The sequence below is a fragment of the Amphiprion ocellaris genome, chromosome 21, assembly GCF_022539595.1.
Source record: "Amphiprion ocellaris isolate individual 3 ecotype Okinawa chromosome 21, ASM2253959v1, whole genome shotgun sequence".
NCBI lineage: Eukaryota > Metazoa > Chordata > Actinopteri > Pomacentridae > Amphiprion > Amphiprion ocellaris.
Window position 1 is genome coordinate 25,956,913 of NC_072786.1, and position 23,992 is coordinate 25,980,904.

General features: G+C 37.9%; 1 protein-coding gene across 2 annotated transcripts; it reads right to left on the reverse strand.

Moving 5' to 3' along the window:
- Window positions 1–1,935: 1,935 nt before the first annotated feature.
- LOC111582907 (peroxisomal succinyl-coenzyme A thioesterase-like) lies at window positions 1,936–16,879 on the reverse strand. 2 transcript variants are annotated; one of them, XM_023291777.3, is made up of 11 exons: window positions 16,757–16,879; window positions 13,105–13,307; window positions 12,626–12,725; window positions 12,095–12,279; window positions 11,309–11,457; window positions 9,574–9,693; window positions 8,995–9,077; window positions 8,822–8,915; window positions 8,569–8,649; window positions 5,663–5,801; window positions 1,936–3,475 (listed from the first exon to the last, which is right to left on the reverse strand). In XM_023291777.3, exons 2-11 carry the CDS (start codon window positions 13,292–13,294, stop codon window positions 3,357–3,359), a joined length of 1,260 nt encoding a protein of 419 aa, XP_023147545.2. In that variant the 5' UTR covers window positions 13,295–13,307; window positions 16,757–16,879; the 3' UTR covers window positions 1,936–3,356. The 2 variants fall into 2 exon arrangements, with proteins under 2 accessions (XP_023147545.2, XP_023147546.1); XM_023291778.2 differs by having other exon boundaries at window positions 3,337–3,475; window positions 5,697–5,801.
- Window positions 16,880–23,992: the final 7,113 nt, after the last annotated feature.

Consider the following 23,992-nt stretch of genomic DNA (forward strand, 5'->3'; position numbering starts at 1 on the left):
AAAAAAGTGCAATTCAACAAAACCAGTAGCTTCTCATAATACTGCACAAGTCTGCAACATTGCTGTTGTAGCTGGAGAAACTATGTATAGAAATATGTGCAAAAGAGTCCAAAACATGAAAACTGATGAAGTGCATTCAACAAATTATTAAAGTGAAGAAATGCTTAATGTTCTGATCAATCTCAAAATGTAAACACAATAAAACATTTTTCAAAGGGCTTAACTATATTTGAAAGCCAATATTTGGGGAAAAAAATAGTGTGCAATATTGAAAGAAAAGTGTGTTTTTAAGCACTTACAAATAAACAAAAGTCACAAGTCACGATAAAAGTACTGCAGAACTACATGAAGTTCTAATGGCTTAGCTGAGGATGCTTTTTGGCCTTTACAAGAGTCTCAAAATCTGGCTGTATGCATGATAAAGCAACTCTGAGGTCATGCTCAATGTTCAGTTTATTTCGGTATTTTGTTTTCAGCTGAACAAGAGCTGAGAAGCCACATTCACAGAGGTATGTGGTGCTGAATGGTAGGAGGATTTTTACAGCTCGACTAGCAATGGAGGGATACTCTCTCATCACATCGTTGCACCAGAACTGGGAAAGGCTTACCTCTGTGAATTTCTTTCTGAGAGTGCGGTCACATGATAGCTCCACCAGCTGACATTCATCGCTGCTAGGCAACGTGATGCTTTCCATGTTTATTCCAAACGGGTCGCGCACCCAGTCGTCCTCGGGTTGTTTATCGGGAAAGTAGTCGCTAAACCGCTCGAAAAGTTTATTCAGATGCGTGCTTTTGGACTCCTTTGTCTTCGATGTAGGAAAATCCATATTTAATGTACTCGCTGTCGTACTTGCGTTTAGCCATGCTGCTGTTGCTATGAAAACATGCAGTTTCTTCTACAGTAATACGAGTGTCCTCACCGGTCGCTGCTGACACGACGACCCCCTGCGGGTGCGGAGGGGAACTACAATGACTCGCCACTAAATTGGATTATCTTTATTTTTCTCTCTTTTTAGAAAAAGGCTCGCGACCCACCAAAAACGGCCCCGCGACCCACTTTTGGGTCGCGACCCACCAGTTGAGAAACACTGCTCTATCTGATCCAGCCTGCCAGCCACTTCAACCCTCCTGCTGTCTTCATTTACAGGCACCAAAAAATATTGTTTCCTTGTCTGAAAGAAATCCAAAAATGCAGCAAAACCTTTAGGAAGAAAATTCCAATAATCCCTTAAAAGTTTCTCTTAAAAGTTTTATTTAAAAAAAAAAAATCCTCCAAATTTGGCAAGAAAATTCTTGTAAATATTTTCAAAAAATTAGTAAAAATATTCCCAAAAAAATCCTAAAAATATCTAAAGTGATTACATATGCATCAGTAAAATTTCTAATATTGTTTTTAAGAACATTCACAAAAAAATCAACCAAAATCCAGCAAAATTCGCTGGATTTTGGTAGATTTTTTGTGAATGTTCTTAAAGAAACATTTTTAACATTTCTTTTTTTCCCACCAAAAAATGTTCAAAATGTTGAAAATGTGGACATCAGAAGTTTCACTGTGAAAAATATTTTTTTCCATATTTTCAAACTTTAAAAAGGATCAATTTGACCCGCAGGACGACACGAGGGTTAAAAACATGCAGTTTCTGGCAACTGTACCCAACCAGCTGGAACAATTATCGCAGTGCTTCGGCATGTTTAAGCAGATGCACATATCTGACTAATCGCAGTCTATAATTATATATTATTATATCATTATTATCAAATATTTTCTTGAAAACTGCAGAAAGAATTTTTAATGCCACTGAGAATCAAATTTAATGATTTTTAATGCCATTTAAGGCCTTAATTTTTGCAAAATCAACTTAATGACTATTAAAACTTTTTAATGCCCTGCAGAAACCCTGAAATAATGTTTACAAATTGTGAACAGACATCCAATACTAGAAATAATACTTTTATTTAGATACATTACACCACAGACTAGTTTTTCATCAGAGTCGACATGCTAAAGTAGATTCATGGTAAATTATAATAGAAAGCTTATGGAGTTAATCCTTTCTGAAACAGATCAATATAGCTTGTCACTGCTAAGTATCAATATTGATCGATCAACCCGTTAGCAGTGTTAGCGCTGAAACATGGCACGTATCTTGAATTCTGAGGGTAATTCAAACAGATTTGGATCTGTGTTGCTAATGGATGACGCTAACAAGTCGAATCACATTTTTAGAGCAAAAGTTTATAGTATGAAGTCATCACTAACATTTTAAGCTGCATGTTTGCGTAAATGCAAATTAACGATGTTCATGACCTCTTTCTGTTTTAAGAACCTTCTGAAGGCTCTGCTTTACTGTCAGGCTAATGATCGCTAGCTAGCTGAATACAGAAGCTAACACTGTGTATATTGGGGGCATATTCTTCTCTGTCGCTGAATTTTAAAGAGTTTGAGAAAACATTATGACGCCGTGATCGAAGTGTCAAATGAGAAAACATTTAGGCAGCCAAAAAAGGAGGTGACATTGTGAGAAGAAACTCATAATTTTCAAGATTAAAGACGTAAATTCACCAAAGAAAAAATGAATATTGCTTCAGGTTTGAGTGGTATTTTGACAAGAAAATTATACAAATTCATAAAGAAACTAAATTCAATACTTATTGAGATTAAAGTGAAAACTTGACAAGAAAACCCCAAAAAGTCTACACAGAAAAATGTAACAAGTTGAATCAACGTCACCAAACCACAGATGCAGACAGTTGATTTTTTAACTCATGAATTTGTGAGTTTTCTTTGATTAAAGGAACATATTTACAACAGAAAACCTCACAAATTCTCTAGAATATAGTGATGTATTTACAAGAAAAAACTCACTAGTTTATGATGAAGAAAAACTTGTGATTACCGTCATAACTGCTGAAAAAACATATTTTAAAGCGAATCTCAGCAAATTGCAAGAACAACGTGGTTTCCTTTGCAGGATTTGGATTAAAATTGAGTTTTTTTTCTTGCAAATTTATGACTTTATAATCTCAGGGAATACTTATGTTTATGTAGTACATTAGGGAGTATTTGCTTATGAATTTATCATGTTAAGTTACCCTGTGCTCAGTATTTCTTTTTATAATTTTGTACCTGCATTGACCATCCAGTGACTGAAACATTGGCAGCCTTCTGCTTTACTAACACTGTTTAAAAAGAAAAAGCTTTCTTAATTTGTTTTTTTTTTTAAAAGCCTCATTTGTTGTAAAATGTCTTCCAAATAGAAGCATGGCTACAATTACAAACATTTAAGGTCCAAGTTAACAGTTGGCATCGTCACATTTTCCTTCCTGTACCAGATTTGTGGTGGTCATGTGATCGTTCAAAGTTTGGCGTTGAGGCTGCAGCACAGATGCTGCTGCAGAAAACTCAAGATCTTCCTCCAGGAATCCTCCTGAGCGTCCGAGTGAGGTTTGGTCTGACCTCCCCACAGTATCATCGCTGCAACACACATGGTGACATTTAACAGAGGATTATTCCTTCAGTCTGCATCTAAAACCATTAATTATCAACAGCCAACATCAACACAGTTAAAGTACTTCAGCAGTTGCATCCACCAATCAGACAGAACATTCTGACCACTGACAGGTGAAGAGAATAACATTGATCATCTCTCCATCATGGCACCTGTTAGTGGGTTGGATATATTAGGCAGCAAGTGAACATTTTGTCTTCAAAATTGATGTTAGAAGCACGAAAAATGTTCAAGCGTAAGGAATTGAGTGAGTTTGACAGGACGACTGGGTCAGAGCATCTCTAAACTGCAGCTCTTGTGGGGTGTTCCTGGTCTGCTGTGGTCAGGATCTATCAAAAGTGGTCCAAGGAAGGAACAGTGGTGAACCAGAGACAGGGTCATGTTCAGCCAAGACTCACTGATGCACTGTGGAGAAGAAGGCTGGCCAATGAGATCGATCCAACAAACCAGCTACTGTTGCTCAAACTGCTGAAGACGTTCATGCTGGTTCTGATAGAAAGGTGTCAGAAAACACAGGTCATCAGTTTGTTGTGTATGGACCTGCAGACCAGTCAGGGTGTCCATGCTAACCCCTGTGCACCGCCCAAAGACCAACAATGAGCATCAGAACTGGACTACGGAGCAATGGAAGAAGGTGACCTAGTCTGTTGAATCACATTTCCTTGTGCAAAAAGGAAAAACCTTCTCAAAAATGACTCCAGACTTATCCTAAATGACTTAAAAATTGTCCAAAATGGTAAGGATGATTCTGAATGACTCAGAAATGATCCTCAATGACTAAAAAAAACAGGATTGTACCAAACATTTTGTGTCAAATTTTAGTGGTAAGAATGATCCAAAAAAGACTCGACATGTCTAAAATGGCTCAGCACATTTAAAATGGCAAAAATGCTCAACATCGACTGAAATTGTGTCCAAAATGACTATAAATCCTCCACACTGAAACAACAAAGGATGAGAATCCGTCGGGTCAGGAGTGACTCAAGATGTTAACGATGGCAAAACTTTCTAGGAGACCTTATTATTGCATTACAGGTGTTTGATAAATGATGTCACAAACCCCCTCCTCTGTTTAGGGATGGCTGTTCCAGTTTGACATAAATGGCTTCCTTCACTCCTCTCAAACCATCTGTCCTCTCTGTCCAAAATGTAGACATTACCGTGGTCAAAGGAACGTCCTTTATCCTCCAGATGCAGGTGGACTGCTGAGGTATTCCCTGATGGCTGTGGCCTCCTACAGCAGGATGATGCACCATGCCACAAAGCAAAAATGGTTCAGGAATAGTTTGAGGAGCACAACAACCAGTTTGAGGTGTTGATTTGGCCTCTAGATTCCCCAGATCTCAATCCAATTCAGCATCTGTGGGATGTGCTGGACAAATAAGTCCGATCCATGGAGGCTCCACCTCACAACTTCCAGGAATTTAAGGACCTGCTGCTGACATCTTGGTCCAGATACCACAGCACAGCTTCAGGGGTCTAGTGGAGTCCATGCCTCGACGGGTCAGGGACCAACACAATACCAAGCAAGTGGTCAGAATGTTCTACATGATCAGTGTAAGTGACTCTTCACTGAAAAGTTCTTAAACTCTGGTTGGAATAAACATTTTACATCTGCATGTCACAGCTGAGAAGGTACTGATTAATAAAACACATGATGGTCTGTCGCTGCCCACACGGTGGAGTTGTTGGTACCACATTTCAATATGTAGAGCACATAATCGATTTCACTTTTTATATGGGTCAGACCAAAATCATTATTTGGAAGGCCATTTGGAAGGCTGAAATGTGCTATACAAATAACCATTAGCGCCACCTGCAGGTGAACTTGCACCACATTATACAGATTTACTTGGTGACCCAACTGGACGACACGTTCAAACGTTAAGGCAGGTTATGTGTCTGGAGTCACAACTACAGCAGCGTTTGTAATAAATTCCAAAGGGACTGAGGATGGTGCCTTGCATGAGGAGTCATTGGTGAATAGCAGGATAAGCATCCAATTGGTGAATATCGTACTAAGGTGTGTAGAAGAGAGTATGAAACTACAGAAACATCAATGGCCTTCATCAGTCTCTTCACAGGAAAACACCTAAATGTACAAGTTGTTCAGTTAGTCTAATATTCCATAATCAACACTCATGTTCACTCACCTTTCCTTTTATTGGTAGTCACAAATGTACTTGCCCTGAAATGAGGTGAGAAAGGCGGTTCGATCAGATGTCCGGAGTCAGGATAGTCCAGTCTGCTCAGCAGGTGGTCGTTCCCGGCTGCACGCATCGTCTGAGTTATCTGAAGGTCAAATCAGAATAAAGCTCAAACTGAGTCTATGTCTTTGGTGCTGCATGTGAACATAGAGGTGAAATTTTGACACCCAGTAGGTTTGCTATATGACAAAAATAGGCTACTGGTATGCTGTTTAGACTCACGTAGCGGCTAATGTTATCTTGTTACTAGGGCTGCAACAACGAATCGATAAAATCGACATTAATCGATTATTAAAAGCGTTGGCAACGAATTTCATTATCAATTCGTTGTGTCGCGCGATTCATGCATCACTCACCATGTCGTGGAGCGTCTACTTCACCTGCAGAGCTTTGTCAATGCTGGCTGACTGAAATAAAGTTTGTTTTTTTTAAATAACGAAATTTCAACCAAACATGACCGACACGGAGAAAACAGTCAGACCAAAGTCCTCAAAAGTGTGGCAGCATTTCACGCTTCACAAAACAAAAAACACGCATAACATGCAAGCTTTACAAAAGTGACATGATGTACGGGAGCACCACGATGATGATGCAGCACCTGAAACGGAAACACGTTGGAGTCTCTGATGAGGATGAAGGAGCTCAAGAGCAGGTAAGTCACTACATTATCCTACGTTTGTTCTGTTTTACAGTGAGGAAACGTAACGTTAGTCTCTCTGGTAGCTCTCCTGATGCTAGTGTTTGTTTGCTGATTAATGACAGTGATAGGACACGTGTGTGTGTGTGTGTGTGTGTGTGTGTGTGTGTGTGTGTGTGTGTGTGTGTGTGTGTGTGTGTGTGTGTGTGTGTGTGTGTGTGTGTGTGTGTGTGTGTGTGTGCGTACTTTGTGTTTTGCTCTTTGGACTACTTACATGCCTTAACCTAATACTGCAAATAAAACAAGATAATTACTGAGTTGCTGTAAATTGTGCTATAATACATTCTCAAACTATACTATCTTTCTCATTTCATGAACAGCAAACAATGACAGGCTTCATGATGAGCAAGACATCATGTCAACCACAGCAAGCATCTGTCCTGACTGAGAGCATCCTCAACATGATGCTCACTGACATGAGGCCTGTGTCGATGGTTGAAGACGAAGGCTTCGCTACAATGATCTTATTTGCTCTGTCAGTCCAAATCTTCTCTTTCTGAATAAAGCGGCGGAAATTAAAAACGTGTTTTTTTAAATCCGATTAATTGAAGAAAAAAAAAATCGGCCGATTAATCGATTATTAAAATAATCGGCCGATTAATCGATTATTAAAATAATCGTTAGTTGCAGCCCTACTTGTTACGAGTGGCTAACAGCTTGTTTTGACTAATAGTATACAGTGGAAAATTGCCCACTCCGGTGCCTTTTCCTTCAGCCGACCGTTAGATCCCTTGTTTTTGCCCAGCACTGCTGCAGCACCGTCAGTGCAGGATGCAGCAAGATCCTCGTAGAGCAAATTGTTTGATTACAAATACGAGTCCAGAGCCACAAAAATATCTTGGTCTGTTGTTGTTGTGGCTAGATTGGTAGACATAAAAATGTCTTGTTTCAAATCATCACCGTCAATATGTTGCACATAAACTATGAGCACAGATTCGTCTGACACTTTGTCATTTCATCCAACTGAATGGCAAAGGGAATATTCCGAAGCTTTTCGTGCAGCTGATATTGACAATCTCCAGCCATTTTATCAATTCTGTCCTTTTTAGCCTCAGCAATTAAAAGCAAACATTCAAATGATGCCTCTGTGGCTCTGAGTAAATTGCTGCCTGCTTTTTCAAATGCTTTTCTAATGTCTCTGGATCTTTTTGACAGCACCAACTGCTTCTTCCTCAGAAAAAAGTCCTCACCTTCATCCGTAGCGTCCGAGTGTTTTGTTTCGTGATGTCGCCATAATTTGCTTGGCTTGGGGTTAGGGTTAGCACCACAAATAACACATCTTGGTCAAATTCTGTCTTGTTCTTGAATAAAACCAAATGTAAGGTAACTGAGTTATAGCCGGAGTTTCTTTTTATGTTTTTCAGACATAGTTTCCGTCAGTAATTTTTGAACTGCACACAATACTAAATCAGGATCAGCTAGCGAGCCAACCTGAAGAAAGCGTGGACAGAGGCTGAGAGGTCAAGGAGGCGAGGCCATCGAAGTAGCAAAGGATTTTTGAGGAAAGACCAAATAAATATGTTTTAAAAATGTTTTATAGGTAGACTTGTGATGACACAGTAAGTCTGTTACTCTGATTTTATCTAGAATGTGAAAATCTAATTTGTATAAACTCACAGCCTCAGAGCAGAAAAAGCTTTGTGCACCCCTCTGATCTCTGGCGCCCCCCTGTGGGGGGAGCGGACCCCAGATTGGGAACCACTGGTTAGGCTAACACAGCAACTACGTCATCTTTATTTTGGCTAACACAGGAGATAACATTATCTTTTTAGGTTAACATTGCAGGTAACGTTGTAATTGTTGGCTAACATTATCTTGTTTAAGTTAAAACGGCAAGTAACATTATCTTCTCTGTGTTAAAATTTAGCCTAATGTTGTCTTGTTTTGGTTACAATCTCAGCTAATGTTATTTTGTTCAGGCTATCAAAGCCGTAAACATTGTTTTGTTTAGGCTAACACTGTGGCTAACATCTTTTTCGGTCAAAATTGCAGCTAACATTATATCGTTTAAGCCAACACGGCAACTATTGTCATCTTGGAAGCGTAAATTCAATATTCTGTTGCCTTTGTGTTGAATACAGTGTTGAGAACTGTGCACTTTTGATAAAATTGACATCAAGACACATATGTCTGAGTGTGTGTTTAGTGAGCTCACATCTTCAGCCGTCTCGAATGAAGGCCAGTTCTGATCATCACAGCCGGAGACCAGCAACAGTGGAGACGTTACTTTTTCCATCTACCACAAAGAAAACATGACTTAAAACATGCCAAAAATACAAACACCAAAATAAACTGAGGTTGATGAGAGTCAGACTGGCTCTGCAGATATCTGATCATAAATGAAAGCATTGGAAACATTGATGCTGATAACAAGCTGTCATTCAAGGCCAATATCAAACTCTACTTACGTTTACTTTCCTTAACGAGCCAGACAGAAGCCCCAGACCTACATCCTTCCACCTCTCAAGGTTGTTCTCATCCACAGGTATGTTGCCAGAAAGTCTGCCGTCACAGGTATTTGTTCATGTTACCAAGACTGTGAAACTCCATGTTGAGTGTTCATGTTACTGAAAGTACCTACGAGGTAATTTCTTCAAAGGACCCTGAGAGAACCCTGTCGCTTGGATAAATGGCGAAGCAGCTGATGCAAACAGTACAACGAGGCTGAAACACAAGAATTAATCAGGTATTTTGGTCATTTGATAGTACATGTGTTGTCTTTAGGTTAGGTCGCTGACACTTGGAGTTGTTTAACCCCTCGACGCCTATTGTCACAAATTTGCATCATACCACTTTCATTCAGACTGCAGCCGAGATAGCATATCCATTCCCCCAATGCCGGCTTGTGCATATTCAATACGTACCTTGGAACCTTTTGCAAGCACTGGTTTCTCGTAGGACCAGTCGGAGTGGGACCTAATTATATCTGTTATTATTATCATATATCTGTTCTATGTGTAATAGACAAATTAACAATCTCCACTTATCATAGCATCAGCTGGAAAGCAAAAACACACAAAAGTATTTTTTAAATTTAGTTGTAAATAAATTCAGGTGTCAAGGAGTTAAAATTACACAGCAGCTTTAAATAAGCATTCAAATGGCAGTTAGCATTTAAACACTACAAGATGATCGAGCTGAAGGTACTTTGCTTCACTACCTTGACAACAGTGCTGTCGGCTGCTAAGTAGAGCGCCGGAAGCGAGCCGAGGCAAAGCCCAACAACTCCAACTCTGTCTGCAATCACTTGAGGATGGTCCTTGATGAAATTAAATGCAGTCTGTGCAGAGATAAACACCACAGAATTAATAGTATTAACAGAAAAACAGGTCTTCTGCAAGTTCTAAAAGACACGATACATCTAATTTAGCTTTAGTAATATAGATTAAAAATTAATGATATTTAATCGTGATTAATGAAAATTAATCCACAGCAACTCTGTGATTAATCTGATTAAAATTTGTAATTGTTTAAAAAAAATAAATACCAGTAAAATGAAGATCTTTGGGGTTGTGGACAAAACAAGACATTTGTCATCTTGGACTTCAGGAAACACTGATCAATAATTACCACATTTCTTCAGCTTTTTTTAGACAAATAATTAATTAATTAATCAAGAAAACAATGGAAAGATTAATTGACAATAAAAACTATAATCACTCGCACCTCCAGTTGTATTTGTTCCGAACAGTCACGCTTAGTTAAAGGACAACAGTCAAAGGCTACATTTTCGTCCAAATTTACGGTGAATTTAAACCAAGAAAGTACAGTAAGAAATATGCATTTTAGTGCACATTTCCATCCACTGCCAATGTGTGGAAATTGGAGTTAATCCAGATAAAAAGTAGGGAACACAGAACAAGCGGATGCACCAAGCTGAAAGAGCTCCAGTCCAACTTCTAATGTGAAAGTATGCTAAATATTTTTCATTCATTTATTTGATTTACTTCCCATGTGAGACAGTATGATAAAGGCAAAATGAGTTAAGGTTGGCCCGAATAGCATTTTCTGTGCTCCGGATATTCAGCCCTGATTAATGACGAATATCCGAATATTCGGTTTGGTTCGTAACGTCCGACAGTGGGTAGGGGGGGGCGGGTACGGGGGAACAAGCCGAATATTTAAATCAGTTGGGATCGTAACGTCCGACAGGGTGACACAAGAATTGAGTCGAATGTCGATCGTGTGACATTGTCTGACGGGGGTGGGGGGTTATATTCAAAATGAATATTGTGATACCACCGTCACGACTGAATATTCAGATATTCGGATATTCTGGTCCAGCCCTAAAAAAAATATGAATAAAAACCAAATCCAAAACCTAATATATTGTCTGAAAGCGAGTGAGATGAAGTTAAACTTTGGTCCATATTTAGATAACATCACTCATATGCACTACGGTTCAAAAGTTTGGGGTCTCTTAGAAATGTCGTTATTTTTGAAAGAAACAAAGTTTTTTCAATGAAGATAACATTATATGAATCAGAAATCCAGTCTAGACATTGTTAATGTGGTAAATGACTATTCTAGCTGGAAACAGCTGATTTTTAATGGAATATCTCCATAGGGGTACAGAGGAACATTTCCAGCAACCATCACTCCTGTGTTCTAATGCTACATTGTGTTAGCTAATGGTGTTGAAAGGCTCATTGATGATTAGAAAACCCTTGTGCAGTTATGTTAGCACATGGATAAAAGTGGGAGTTTTTATTTGAAATTATGAAATTGTCTGGGTGACCCCAAACTTTTGAACTGTAGTTTTCATTAAATCATGATTCTGATTATTATCATTTTCTAACTGATTGATCTGGTAACAGCTGCATATCGTACCAATAACAATGAAACGCCTCATACCTGAATGTCTGACCTCCACAGATAATAAAAGTCACACAAACCTCAACATAGGTGAATACTGGCTGGCCGCAACTCAGGTAGTCCAGGGACATCGTAGCGAAACCGTGAGACGCCAACAAGGCAGAGCGATACTCCACCAGCCCTCCACCACCTCCCCAAAGGTCCAGAATCCCGGGGAAGGGTCCTGGACCTGACCAGAGGAGAAACAGTAAACCATTTTAATAGTAACAAACATTGACCACGACAAAATTTAGTTTATTGAACCAATAAAGTAAAACAACACCAAGTGATTGTCTACAGAGAAACAGAGGGTGCATTTGCAGAGTGAAGCAGCTCCCATTAATTAGCAGGGCTGTGTTTGTTTGGAAGGTGAGTTAGCAGATGTTGCTAAAGTTGTAATAAACACCGCAGTCTTCCACAAGCATGCCTAGTTTCTGTGTTACATAGAAGACACCCCAATAATTGTCTTGTTGGTGAACTTATTTTGCCGACAGGCTAAGGCTATTGTTAAGAGGCTGGCTGTGCCTCTTAGCCCGTGGCTAACGCTATCTGGAGCTCTGGAGATGGTACCTAGAGGGATAAACTCCTTATAGTTCCCAATATTAGATATAAACATCGGCCCTGAAAAGAACATATTGTTCGATCACTAGTACTAAAGAGGTACAAACTTTCTTGAATACCAATGACTGATATCAACATTGGCCCTCCAAAAACACATCAGATGATCTCTGGCGCTACAGACAATGACCGGGGGTATAAACTTTCCTAATTACCAATAATTGATATCGACATTGGTTTGCTCGATGCCTAGTGCTAATAAACAGTACCTGGAGGTAAAAACAGAGTCCCGAGCAGTCCCTTCTCTTGGACATCGATCCTCTTGACACCTGGAGCCATGTACCATCTCTCTACCAGCACCGAGGCCAGAGGAGCTCCATCCCTGAAGCCTTCATGTCCACTGTGGACCGAGATGTTGACCAACATGGGGCTGCACATGTTCAACTTTCTTAACCTGACCAGTGAAACGAAGACCGAACCATCAACAGTAGCAAAAATGCCAGCAAAACTTAGCTATCCTCAGCATGTATTTGTTGGCATTTTGTCAGACTTGTGTATCTTTGTCTCATGTCCATCATTCTGGTGCCCCCTAGTGGTGGCTTTTATCATTACAAGCTGCTGTTTTTTTATTGTTGTTGTCAAATGGTGGTTTTATCACATGTCAAAACAAATTCCCCTGTGTGGACAAATCTTCATCTGGACTTGTTCCTAGGGTCCAAAGACCATCTCTATAACATTTTATGGACTTTGATCGAATAGTTGATGGATTTCAAGATGGTCATGTGTCAAAGTTGCATCACCTGAGGCCTTTGTGGCTGCCTGGGACAGGACACATGCTCCACAACAAACCCATTGGCTCTTTTCCAGTGTATGTGCCTCCAACACTCTGATCTTTTGATACTGCAAAGAAACAACAAACACAATATCCATCAGGCAAGTGAGCAGTAAAGTCAAAGGTAGACAGAAAGCATCTGACTCCTCAATGCACAGTAGAATCTACACCCAGTAAATCATAAAGACAACAGGAAAACATGCTTTCAGAAACTTTTGGTATTTATTTTATCATGAGCAGAAATCTGTCCTTTACAAAAGTACACTAAACATTTGGTTTCCAACATCTCTTAAGGGAAGTGTCGGGCTTTTTAGCTGCTGAAGACCAACGACCTCACTAAGAACTGCTTACAAGCTTTCTTCATGTTACTAGGCTGCAACTTTGTTGTACGTTATGAGTAGTAATCCAATATTTTCTCTGTTTTAGCTCTGTTTTTTTTAAACCCACCGTTGACGGTTCCTCTGTGGTCGCTTGTGTAGAACCCGAAGGCCTCCCAGTAGTGATCATTGTCAGAGTGGTGGAGGGAGCGAACGGTCACCGGACGTCCTGGAGGCAGATTCTCCACTAGGACCTTGAACTTCTCGTCGACCAGACCTCGAGTCGGGAGGACAGAGACAATCGGAGGAGTCTGAGACATGACTGATGAACGTCTGTGGAGAAATGAAAACATGACGGCTGCATCAGGATGGATTCTAGGAGCTGTTCTGTCCATGATTTACAGACAGACCAGTAAATTACTGAAGTTCTGTCAGCGATTTAGTGACAAGAACAACCATGAAACATTCACAAATGGTTTCGCAGTTGTGCCAAAGAATGCAGAATTTTTTTTATGGTCAACTGAACAGCATCACAAATGTCTGTGTAGTTTCTCATTCATCCAGGTCATGGTTATCCAAAGTTGTTTAAAACAATCCAACTGGACTTTAAGAAAGTTCCTTCCCAGTGGCTCTTGAACTACTCCACAAGTGAGTAGTTCCAGAGCCACTGGGAAGTTGAAAATCACATGTTTCTTCCGTTTTTACAGTTCAAAGACAAAGTTCCTGTTACACCGGTTTAGTGTTAACAAATAAGACTCAAGGGATTAATTTAAAAAGTCTGTTTCACATCCATCAAACCATTGTTTTAGTTGCAAACAAGGAAAAGTTACAAGTTGCTCTCGAAAACCATCAACTAGTTCTTAATGCAAATAAAACTAAGTTCTGCAGAGACACTTAAAACCAACTTTCAGATGGAGGAAAGCTTCTACTGTGTGCAAAAACTGTTTGAAAGGGTGATTCCACCATTTGTTTCTGCATCTAGGAAGCATCAGAACAGAACATTAAAGTCGATTTAAATCAAAAATCACCACAATTAGACTGGTCAAATCTAGACTAGAATAACTAAAGATTCACAAAACTGTTAAAAACTCTGCTTTAGACACGTGAAACATTTATTCTATGTGCAAAGACAGGAGAAAAAAAAAAGATAATTCCACATTTTTTCTGTATTTAGACCACATTAGACCAGGTCTAGATCTAAAACCACCAAACATACACCTGCTCAGTATGGACTAAGCTAAGGAGTGCAATCCAGAGACATTTTAAAAACTCAGTTTCAGATCTGGAAAACCTTTCACTGTAGTAAAAAGAAAGAAGGGGGGTGGGGGTGTCCACTACTTTTTCTGCATTTCAACCACATTAGTCCAGATCGAGATCTAAAACCACCAAACTTAGACCTGATAAATCTGAACTAGGACAAGTCGACTCCAGACAGTTTAGAACCCACCATCAGACGCATTAAACCTTTACTTCATTAATAAAAACAGGAAAATGGGCCAATTTGCCGCTTTTGTTTTGCATCCAGACCTCATTAGACAAAAGCACTGGACTTAGTTGAATCTAGTATAATCCAGAGACACTTTAAAGTCAGTTTCAGATCCGAAAAAAAAATTATTCAAGTAAAAAAGTGGAGTTTCCACAGGTTTTTTTCTGCCTTTATACCACATTAGACCAGATCTAGATCTAAAACCACCAAACTTAGACCTGATAAACCTGGACTAGACTAACAGACAAGAGACAGGTAAAAACTATGTTTAATATGCATAAGAAACTTTATTCTATGTGCAAAACAGAATGAAAAGGTGATTTTTATGGGTATTTTTCTGCAACTGGACCACATTTTACTCAATCTAGATCAAAACCCACCAAATTTAGACCAGTTCAATCTGGATTAGGTTAACATGTGAACTCTAGAGACAGTTTAAAACCAACTTTCAGATTAATAAAAACCTGAAAATGTCGGATTTCACTGCTGCATCTGCATTTAGACCACATTAGACCAGCTGGTTCCAGTTCTAGTTCGGACGTGGTACGGACACAGGATCAGTGATCAGAGGTTGACTATTGTTTGCTAACCAGTTAGCCGCTGCTAAGCTAACAAGCTATGAAACGTCTGATAAAACCTGAGAAAAGCAGCAGCAATATTTCATTAGAAGACCTGTATTCAAAACCTCCCACGTTGTTACACAATGGCCCATTAATCATATTACTGAACTATATTTTAATCATTTAAATTTCCCTTGAAGAACCAATAAACTGTTTAACATTATCATTAATACGAGTCTAAAACTGATTCAAATGATCAAATTAACACAATAAAGTAAAGAATACTGGTAATGTGCAGCTATTTTTCTAATTTCAAGGAAAAATGCTGATTGTCTTGTGATTTTCCAGCTTTGCAGATGTGGAAATTCAATGCATTCATTTTGTAAACACAGATTTCTTTGGTGGTTTTTAGTTGTTGCTCAAATAAAACAAGGCGTTTAGCACTGATGGAAATTAATACAGGTATTTTTTATAACATTTTCTAACATTGTATGGACAAAGCAATAATTAATCAATTAATGGAGAAAATGGTTTTAAATTACAAATGCTATCAACAACATTTCTTGTTCATTTATTTAGCTGTCGGCTTTGGATGATGAGGTCCAGTTACCAGGATCACTACTCTGCAGCTCCTCCTCTCAACACATCAAATCAACTAAGATCTGATTAGACTGTGCAGACATCAACATGATCAATATGTTATCTTTCGGTATTTATATCTTTTAAGTATTTTTTAAAATTTTATTTGTACATAGTGTGCCTTTTTCTATTTTTTATATATAGCTGGGAGTCACCAGTAGTAATTTCGCTGTGTGGAAACACAATGACAATAAAGATTCTTGATTCTTGATATCTGGTTGTGAATTTACCAGAGGATGCTTATAATCATGCTGATGTGGCCACAGACTCTACAGTATTTTAGTGACTCAATAAATGCCTAAGTTGTTTGATATTTTTTAATCCTTTTATAGCTTTTAATAAACATTTATTTAATAGCCAATATGTAATCAATAAATGGCTTTTGACTATCTATAGAAAAACTCACTCAGAACTCTGATATGTTAACAGGACTAAATAAATAACTCAATAAATACATGCACACACACATAAATAAGTTAATACATTCATTGTTAAGATTTAGATTTAGATTAAAAAATGTAGAGAATTTCTTTGTCCATTATTCTGCATTCAGTTGTTTATGTTTTTGCAGAATCCAGTATTGCTCACTGGCTGCTCGTTACATTTCATTAGTATGGTTTCACTGTTTAAAATGATGCCACTTCTGTTTAGGCAGAACCTGTGATCATAAAACAATACAAAATTTTTAGTTCTGTATTAATAAAGCACTTAAAGCTTTAAGTATGGCTAAGTGCTTTTTTCAAAATTAAATATATCACTCCTTGGATGGTAGTGACCCAGAGTTCAGTAAAGGTTTTCCTGCAGCTTGAAAGACAGCTAGTGTTGATAAAACTGGGCTTGTAGCATATTGTCTGCCTCACAATGATGGAAAGAGGCATCGTTTTATGTTTAGACAACATTTATCTAATGAGTTACTGATGCTGGGAGTCTGAATCTGTGAATATCTTTCCAACTTTACTGAACTGTGGCCCCGAGGAGGCGTGGTGAGGGTCCTTTATCTCCATGTCTGAAAGGTGACAACCCTAGTGGACTCCAGACACTTCAGAACCCACCAAAGCTCTCCTTCACTAACATAAACAGTAAATGTGTCAGTTTACCAGCTTCTTGTATCTCCAGCAGGTTCTAATGACGAGCAGCTGATCCCAGAACTTTCCGAGCTCCGGTAACGCCTCTACCGGGACCGTCGGTCGGTCTCCGGTGTCGTTTCCGTTCGAGTCTCCGCCTCCTCCTGACATGCGCGCTCCTCAGTCAACCGGGGGCGCGCTTTGTGGAGGCTGTGTGCGCGTGCGAGGCTTCTCAGTGAAGCTCAGTGAAGCTGACCCTCCACCCACATAGAAAATCCAAGCAAACAGTCTGAATGGTTCGCGCTTCGTTTCTGGTTTGTGCTGTTAATATTTTAGTTTGTGCTGCTGTAGTTTCTGAGATGTTAAAGATGATTTTTAGGTCATTCAGAGGTCATCATCATCCTCCCAGCTTCCTCCACAATGAACCACACTGCTCTACTTCTTTAGTGCTGCGTTTGTGCTGGATTGTGCTGTTAATATTTTAGTTTGTGCTGCTATACTTTCTGAGATATTACACATTTTTGAGTAAAGGTAATTGAATTGTTTTTTCAAGATGCTTGTTGATTCGCTGTGAAAGGCTGCTGTTTTGTGTAGTTTTTAATGGGGCGTATAGAATGTTCTTAATGCTGTTCATTTTTCAATAAAGGTTTCAAAAAAATGCACATGCTCCTAAATAAACCTTGAAGATCACATTAAACCAGATTTAAATTAAAAAATGACTGAACTTAGATGTCTTAAATCTCATATAATTAACAAGTACAATCCATAGACAGTTTAAAAGTAAGTTTTAGATGAATTAAACCTTCTACTACGTGGAAAAACAGGACAAAGTGGAGATTTCATGTTTTTTCCCTGCATTTATACCACATTAGACCAGATCTAAATAAAAAATGACTTAAACATGTTAAATCTGATCTAGTTAACAAATAAACTAGGAGGCAGTTTAAAACACTAGTTTCAGATCAATCAATTAATCAAACTTTATTTATAGAGCATTTTTCATCCAGTTAAAATGCAACACAAAGTGCTTTACAACATTTAAAATTATTGAGGAGACATAAAACTGCTGAAAATAAACATGAGAAGATTACAAAGAGACCGAAATAAATACAAAATGGCACAAAACAACTGCAAAGAGACACAAAACAACTCTAAAAAACACTAAAGCAGTGTTTGCAGTCTTTGCTGCAGTTGCACAGTTTATGTTCTCCACACAATTACTGACAGCACGTTTGAGCTTTAGTAATAAAACATGTTTTAACTTTGGACAGACCATAATCTCACTGTTTACTGGACACTTTGTTGTTTATTCCAAATAAAAGTTGTTGAACTGATCTGAGCTCTTTTATTGTGTTTTCTGTGATTCGTGTTTTCTTTAGGGTTCTAGTTGTGTAGATTCCTTCTGCTATTGTGTTTTTATCGTCTCTGTGTGAACCTGTTTGCTTCCTATCCACTCGTTATCCATCATTTTATGTTTTTATTCATCGCCGCCACATCTTTCATTCGCATAACATTAGTCAGTGGATTTTATCCGGACGGTTGAAGCCTCGATGTCTTTCTGTTAAATCAGCAGCTCTGATGGTATCCGAGATGGAAAACCATTAAAATGATTCCGTTCCATCAGCCACCTGCACATTTAGTCTGAAAACTTTCATAGCTTCCATCTCAGACAACCCAGCGTTTAAAGAAGTATCTGTGATTATACAGAGAATGAAAAGACAACACTTAAATACTTATTTCTGCCAGTCCATTATCTTAGCTGAATATTTTACTTAGATCCTTTTAAATTATTCATCTGTTCAGGACCATTACACTCGATCATTTCCATACTTTTAACTTTTATTTCAATTGCTTATCTAACTGTGATTTGAAAACTATTTTACTATTTATCTAGTTTATGTTTAGCTAACTATTCCTATGGTTACCTAGGCTAGCGTATTTGAGCTATTTTACTATTTATCCATTAATCAACTTTTCATTACTTTACAGAAGCCATTTATTTATACTACTTGCTGCTTTATTTATCAATTTTTAACAACGTCCATTTATGAGTTACTTAACCTGTGCAGCTAATTCAGTATCTGTTATTCTATTTAGTATTTTCCCCAAATATTCTGGAAATTTCAGATGTATTTCCTGACCACCATGTTGGGAATAACCCCTGTGCACCTTTAAGTTTAAACCCTGACTGAACTGATGGTGGAGATTCTAAATAAAGTGACAGAACAGACCTTTTAGCGCCCACTCAGGATGCAGACGACCCCAAACATTTGGTTTAATCTCATCATGTGGGATCTTTCCACTGCTGTTTGTAGTTAGTGTCAGATAAACTTCATATCGCAGATCGTAATCTGATGATGGGGCTGGATTTTCCTCTGGTTGATCACTAATGTGATTAACATTAACTGCTGCTGCTGCTGGTGTTTCCCCTTCGGTGATGTTTGTACTGTTTCTACAGCCAACTTTATCGTGTTACAGCAGGAAACTACAGATATCACAAATATCTAAATGCAGTCTTATTTTATTGGATGTATTGCATCTTGCTGCATCAGTCTGAGATGGAGAAAGACAACATTTGATGTAACAAAAACAACAATTTTAGTAGGATGTTAGTGTGATTAAAAATTGCTAACTGTACAAAACACAAACAAGTTGTCATGCTAACATGCTCACAGTGCTATCATGTTGTTTTCTGGCAGATGTACGGTTAACTCGTTTGCTTTGCTAGCATGTGAAAATTTATAGAATGGCGTCAAACACAAGTTTATTATTATGCTAACATGCTCACAATGACAACCGCTAATGTTTCTGCTTTGTACATGTATTCCTAACTATGTTTGCGCTTTTAATTTAGCATATTAGCATGCTAACATTTGCTACACAACACTAAACAAAAACTTGCTATTATGCTAACATGCTCACAATGACAATCGCTAATGTTTCTGCTTTACAAGTGTATTGTTAACTATGTTCGCTGTTTTAATTTAGCACATTAGCATGCTAAAGTTTGCTACACAACACTAAACAAAAAGTTGCTGTTATGCTAACATGTTCACAGCGACAATCACTAATGTTTCTGCTTTACAAGTGTATTGTTAACTATGTTTCCTGGAATGCAGTAACATATTAGCATAAACAAACTAGCTAGCATGCTAGCAGTGAGCACGTGTTGCTGTTTAGCAGATGTAATATTACCTAGCCATTTTAGCAGCATATTAGCAGCTGTGATGTTTGCCATGTTTGCCCTTTTTGGTTAGCACATTAGCATGCTAAAATTGCTAATTAGTACAAAACACATACAAGTTATCATATCAGCATGCCTATAGTGACAATGCTAACATTTTGCTACTTAGCAGGTTCACTATTTGCTATTTTTGGCATTTATATTCAGCATATTACCACAATGCTAACATTTGCTAATTAACACAAAAAGAAACTAAGCATAATGCTTACAATGAGCATGTGTTTGCAATTTCAGCAGCACATAGGTATGCTAGTATTTGCTAAATAGCAACAAACACAAACAAGCACCAATGGCAACATGCTCACGCTGACAATGCTAATGTGTTTCTCTTCTTGTTTAGCATACAATCATGCAAAAATTGGCATTTAGTGCGAACCACTAACAAATTACCATCATGTCATGATTATGCTAAGACATGGCTGTTTAGCAGGTATTATGGTTACTACATCATTTTAAGTTGGCATGCTAAAATTGCTAATTAGCACAAAACACACACAGATTATCACGCTGACATGCTCATGTTAACAATGCTAGCATGTTGGCGCTCAGCAGGTGGAATCTTTGTTATATTTGCCATTTTTGTTTAGCTTGTTAGCATGCTAAGATTTGCTAATTGGCAAATTAGCTTCTTTTTTTCCAAATCAAATGTTTTAAACTTGTTTTTAAAGATGTTTTAGGATAGCAGCTAGTGCTACTGGAAGAAACTCTACTCAGACGCAAACTTATGCAGCTTTTTCAAACACTGAACCTCCTTCATTGTATCATGGAAGTTAAACGTTTCATGTTTTAGAGGTTCAGTGTTGAGTTTCTCTGTGATTTAACTGTCGTGTCGTCCTGTGGGTCTAAATTCACCTGTTTTAAAGTTTGAAAATGTGGGGGAAAAAAATAAAAATTCACAGTGAAAACTTCCACATTTTCAACATTTTTGGGAACATTTTTTGGTGGAAAAACAGAAATGTTAAAAAAAAAGTTTCTTTAAGAACATTCAGAAAAATCATTTTTCTGAATGTTCTTAAAGAAAATATTAGTAGTTTTACTGATATATATATGTAATCACTTCAGATGGCACGAGGGTAAAATGCGCCATTGGTTATGTTTCCAAGGTGTCGTGTCAAACAGAAAAAAAATCCCTCAGTTATTGGATTTTAACCTCCTTAATATTTCACTTTAAGTGCAGCTTCTGTCCAGGTGAAGCGGGTTATCAGTGGTGATGCTCGGGTCGGGTTACTGAGGGTGGATTAGAGACGGCCAGTAAAGAGACAGTTTTATGGACTATAACGACCCCGAGGCAAGTTTTACATGAAGATTTACATCACAGACACACTTCTAATTATAGCCAATGTGCAAAAATACAAAGGGTGCAGGCAGAGTTCATGGTTCAGAGCTGGCTTTACAAAATGGACCTGGAATTATTTTATATTTACTTTTTTAGCTTAGCATATTCCCATTTAGCACAAAACGCACAGTGAGACCATATCTCACAATGACTATGCTAACATGTAGCTATTTAGCAGATTTACTGTTTCATTTCAGGACATTAGCATGCTAGAATTGTTAATTAATTATGTTAGCATGCTAACAATGCCTACATTAAGCAGTTTAGAGGGTATAATATTTATAATGTATTAGCACACAACACAAACAAGGTGCTAAGCCACATCTAACAATGGCTATGCTAACATGAAGCTATTTCGCAGATGTATGGTTTTAATTTAGTATAGTAGCATACTAGTATTGCTTATTAATAAGGTTAGCATGCTAACATTGACAATGCAAGCATGATACTGTTCAGAAGGAGTAATGTTTATGTTTAGCCTTAGCTGTAATGTATTAACATCTGAAAATTTTTTTCCCTTAAAAGTTTTGTTTTTTAAAATAAAATCCCCAAATTTGGCAAGAAATAAAAATTTTTAAAAATTAAAAATATAAATATTTTCAAGAAATGAATAAAAATCTTCAAAAAAATCTTAAAAATATCTAAAGTGATTCCATATATATCAGGAAAACTTCGAATATTTTAAGAACATTCACATAAAAATCAACCAAAATCCAGCAAAATTTGTGGGATTTTGGTTGAAATCTATGTGAATGTTCTTAAGAAACATTTTTTTTAGCATTTATTTTTTTTGCACCAAAAACTGTTCAAAAATTTCCCAAAAATGTTAATGTTATTTTTTTCCACATTATCAAACTTTAAAATGGGTTAATTTTGACCCGCAGGACGACACGAGGGTGAAGGAAATATTACGAGTATGTGTCATGAAATGTTTAAATTCTCTGTAAACCAGAAGAAAATCACCTGTTGTTTGGCTCTTCGTCTTCATCTTCCTCCTGTTTTCTGATGAAACAAACAACAACAAACACATTTTATTTTGAAGCCAGAAGCTCTCCAAATGTCACGGTTGTTCAGATGACTCACCTCCACTGCTAATGATCCCTGGGTTCAGGGAGGAGTTTTCCTTTAACGGAACTCCGTCGGGACAAACAGCATTCATGTAATTCAGTGGAATCTACAAACGGCAGAGTATTCATATTTCATGCTGCTTTCTTTTGAGCTTCAGGGAATCAGAAATTTATTCTTCAGATAGAATCGTGACTAACAAGTCTTTGTACAGATTAAAGAACACGATCAGTTGTGGTCAGAACAGAAAGGCTGAAGCAAAGAGATTATTAGAACTAAGGACGGACGACTGGAACAACCTGGAACCTGACGGATGCAAAACAAACACAAAGAAATGTTTGATGACAAAAGGTGCACAAATCACAAAGAGACACAAAGCAGCTGTTAAGAGATGTAAGTGGACCTCAAACAAGACAAATAAGTACAAAAAGACAAAAATGATAACAAAGGAAGTAAAAAACAAATACAGAAGAGGGAAAAAAACGAGCACAAAGACGTACAAATTAGTATAAACAAACACAAAGCGATTACAAAGAGACACAAAATAAACACCAAGAGACACAAAACTACAAAAGACAAAAGAAAACAGCCAGAAAGAGACATAAAACAACTACAAGAGACACAAAATGATTACAGAGACACAAAATGTCTACACAGAGACACAAAATGACTACTAAGAGACACAAAATGACTACTAAGAGACACAAAAGAACTATAAAGAGATGCAAAATGATGACAAAGAGACACAAAATGACTCCAAAGCCACACAAAACACCTACAAAGAGACACAAAATGTCTACAGAGACACAAAATGACTCCAAAGAGACACAAAACAACTATAAACAGACACAAAATTTCTACAAAGAGACACAAAATGATTCCAAAGAGACACAAAATGTCTACAAAGAGACACAAAATGATGACAGAGACACAAAGTGACTGCTGCTACTTTTGTTTATCGCACAAACTCCTCATTACAGTTTGAAGCCACTAAAACATAAATTCTAGATTGTATGTCAGAAATCCAACATCCTGTGAACACACAGCTCAGAAAACTTCCAGCCTCGGTTGGAGCCTTAATGTGGTTTTGACGAGGACTTCCTGTGGAGCGCTTTAACAGCCAGAAGAAGAATGCTAAAGAATGTTGAAGGTTAAAAAAAGAGGCAGAACGAGGAAGTGATTTGGGGTTTTCAGAGACGGACTGAATGTAAATGAAGGAAATGGAGGTCGGAGTGATATATGGTGAGATAGAGGCCTTTAAAATCCTGAACACAGGACGAGACTCCACCCGACTCTTTAATAACGATCCTTTTAAAGACTTCAACAGCAAACTTCCCTCCAGACGTCCTGCAGTCGCTCGTTGATAAACGACTGGAACTGGGTCTGGATTTAAATTCCTTCAGAGCAGACGCAAAGTTCTGGAAGATAAAGTCCTTCTTACTGTTGTAGCTGCAGTATTTCATCACAGTCAGTTAGTATTAGCAGAAAACACAAGCTAGTTAGCATGCTAGCAGTGATAGTGCTAACAGGGGACATTTTTACCATGTCTGCCATTTTAGTTTAACATATTAGTGTGTTAGCATCAATAATTAGCACAAAACGCAAATTTAGAATCATATTTTCG

Coding starts and splice junctions, on each gene's coding strand:
- LOC111582907 (XM_023291777.3), bottom strand. CDS start 13,294: ATGTCTCAGACTCCTCCGATTGTCTCTGTCCTCCCGACTCGAGGTCTG. Junction 12,280..12,625: donor GGCAGCCACAAAGGCCTCAG/GTGATGCAACTT, acceptor TTCACTGGTCAG/GTTAAGAAAGTTGAACATGT. Junction 9,078..9,573: donor CCGACAGCACTGTTGTCAAG/GTAGTGAAGCAA, acceptor CTTGTGTTTCAG/CCTCGTTGTACTGTTTGCAT.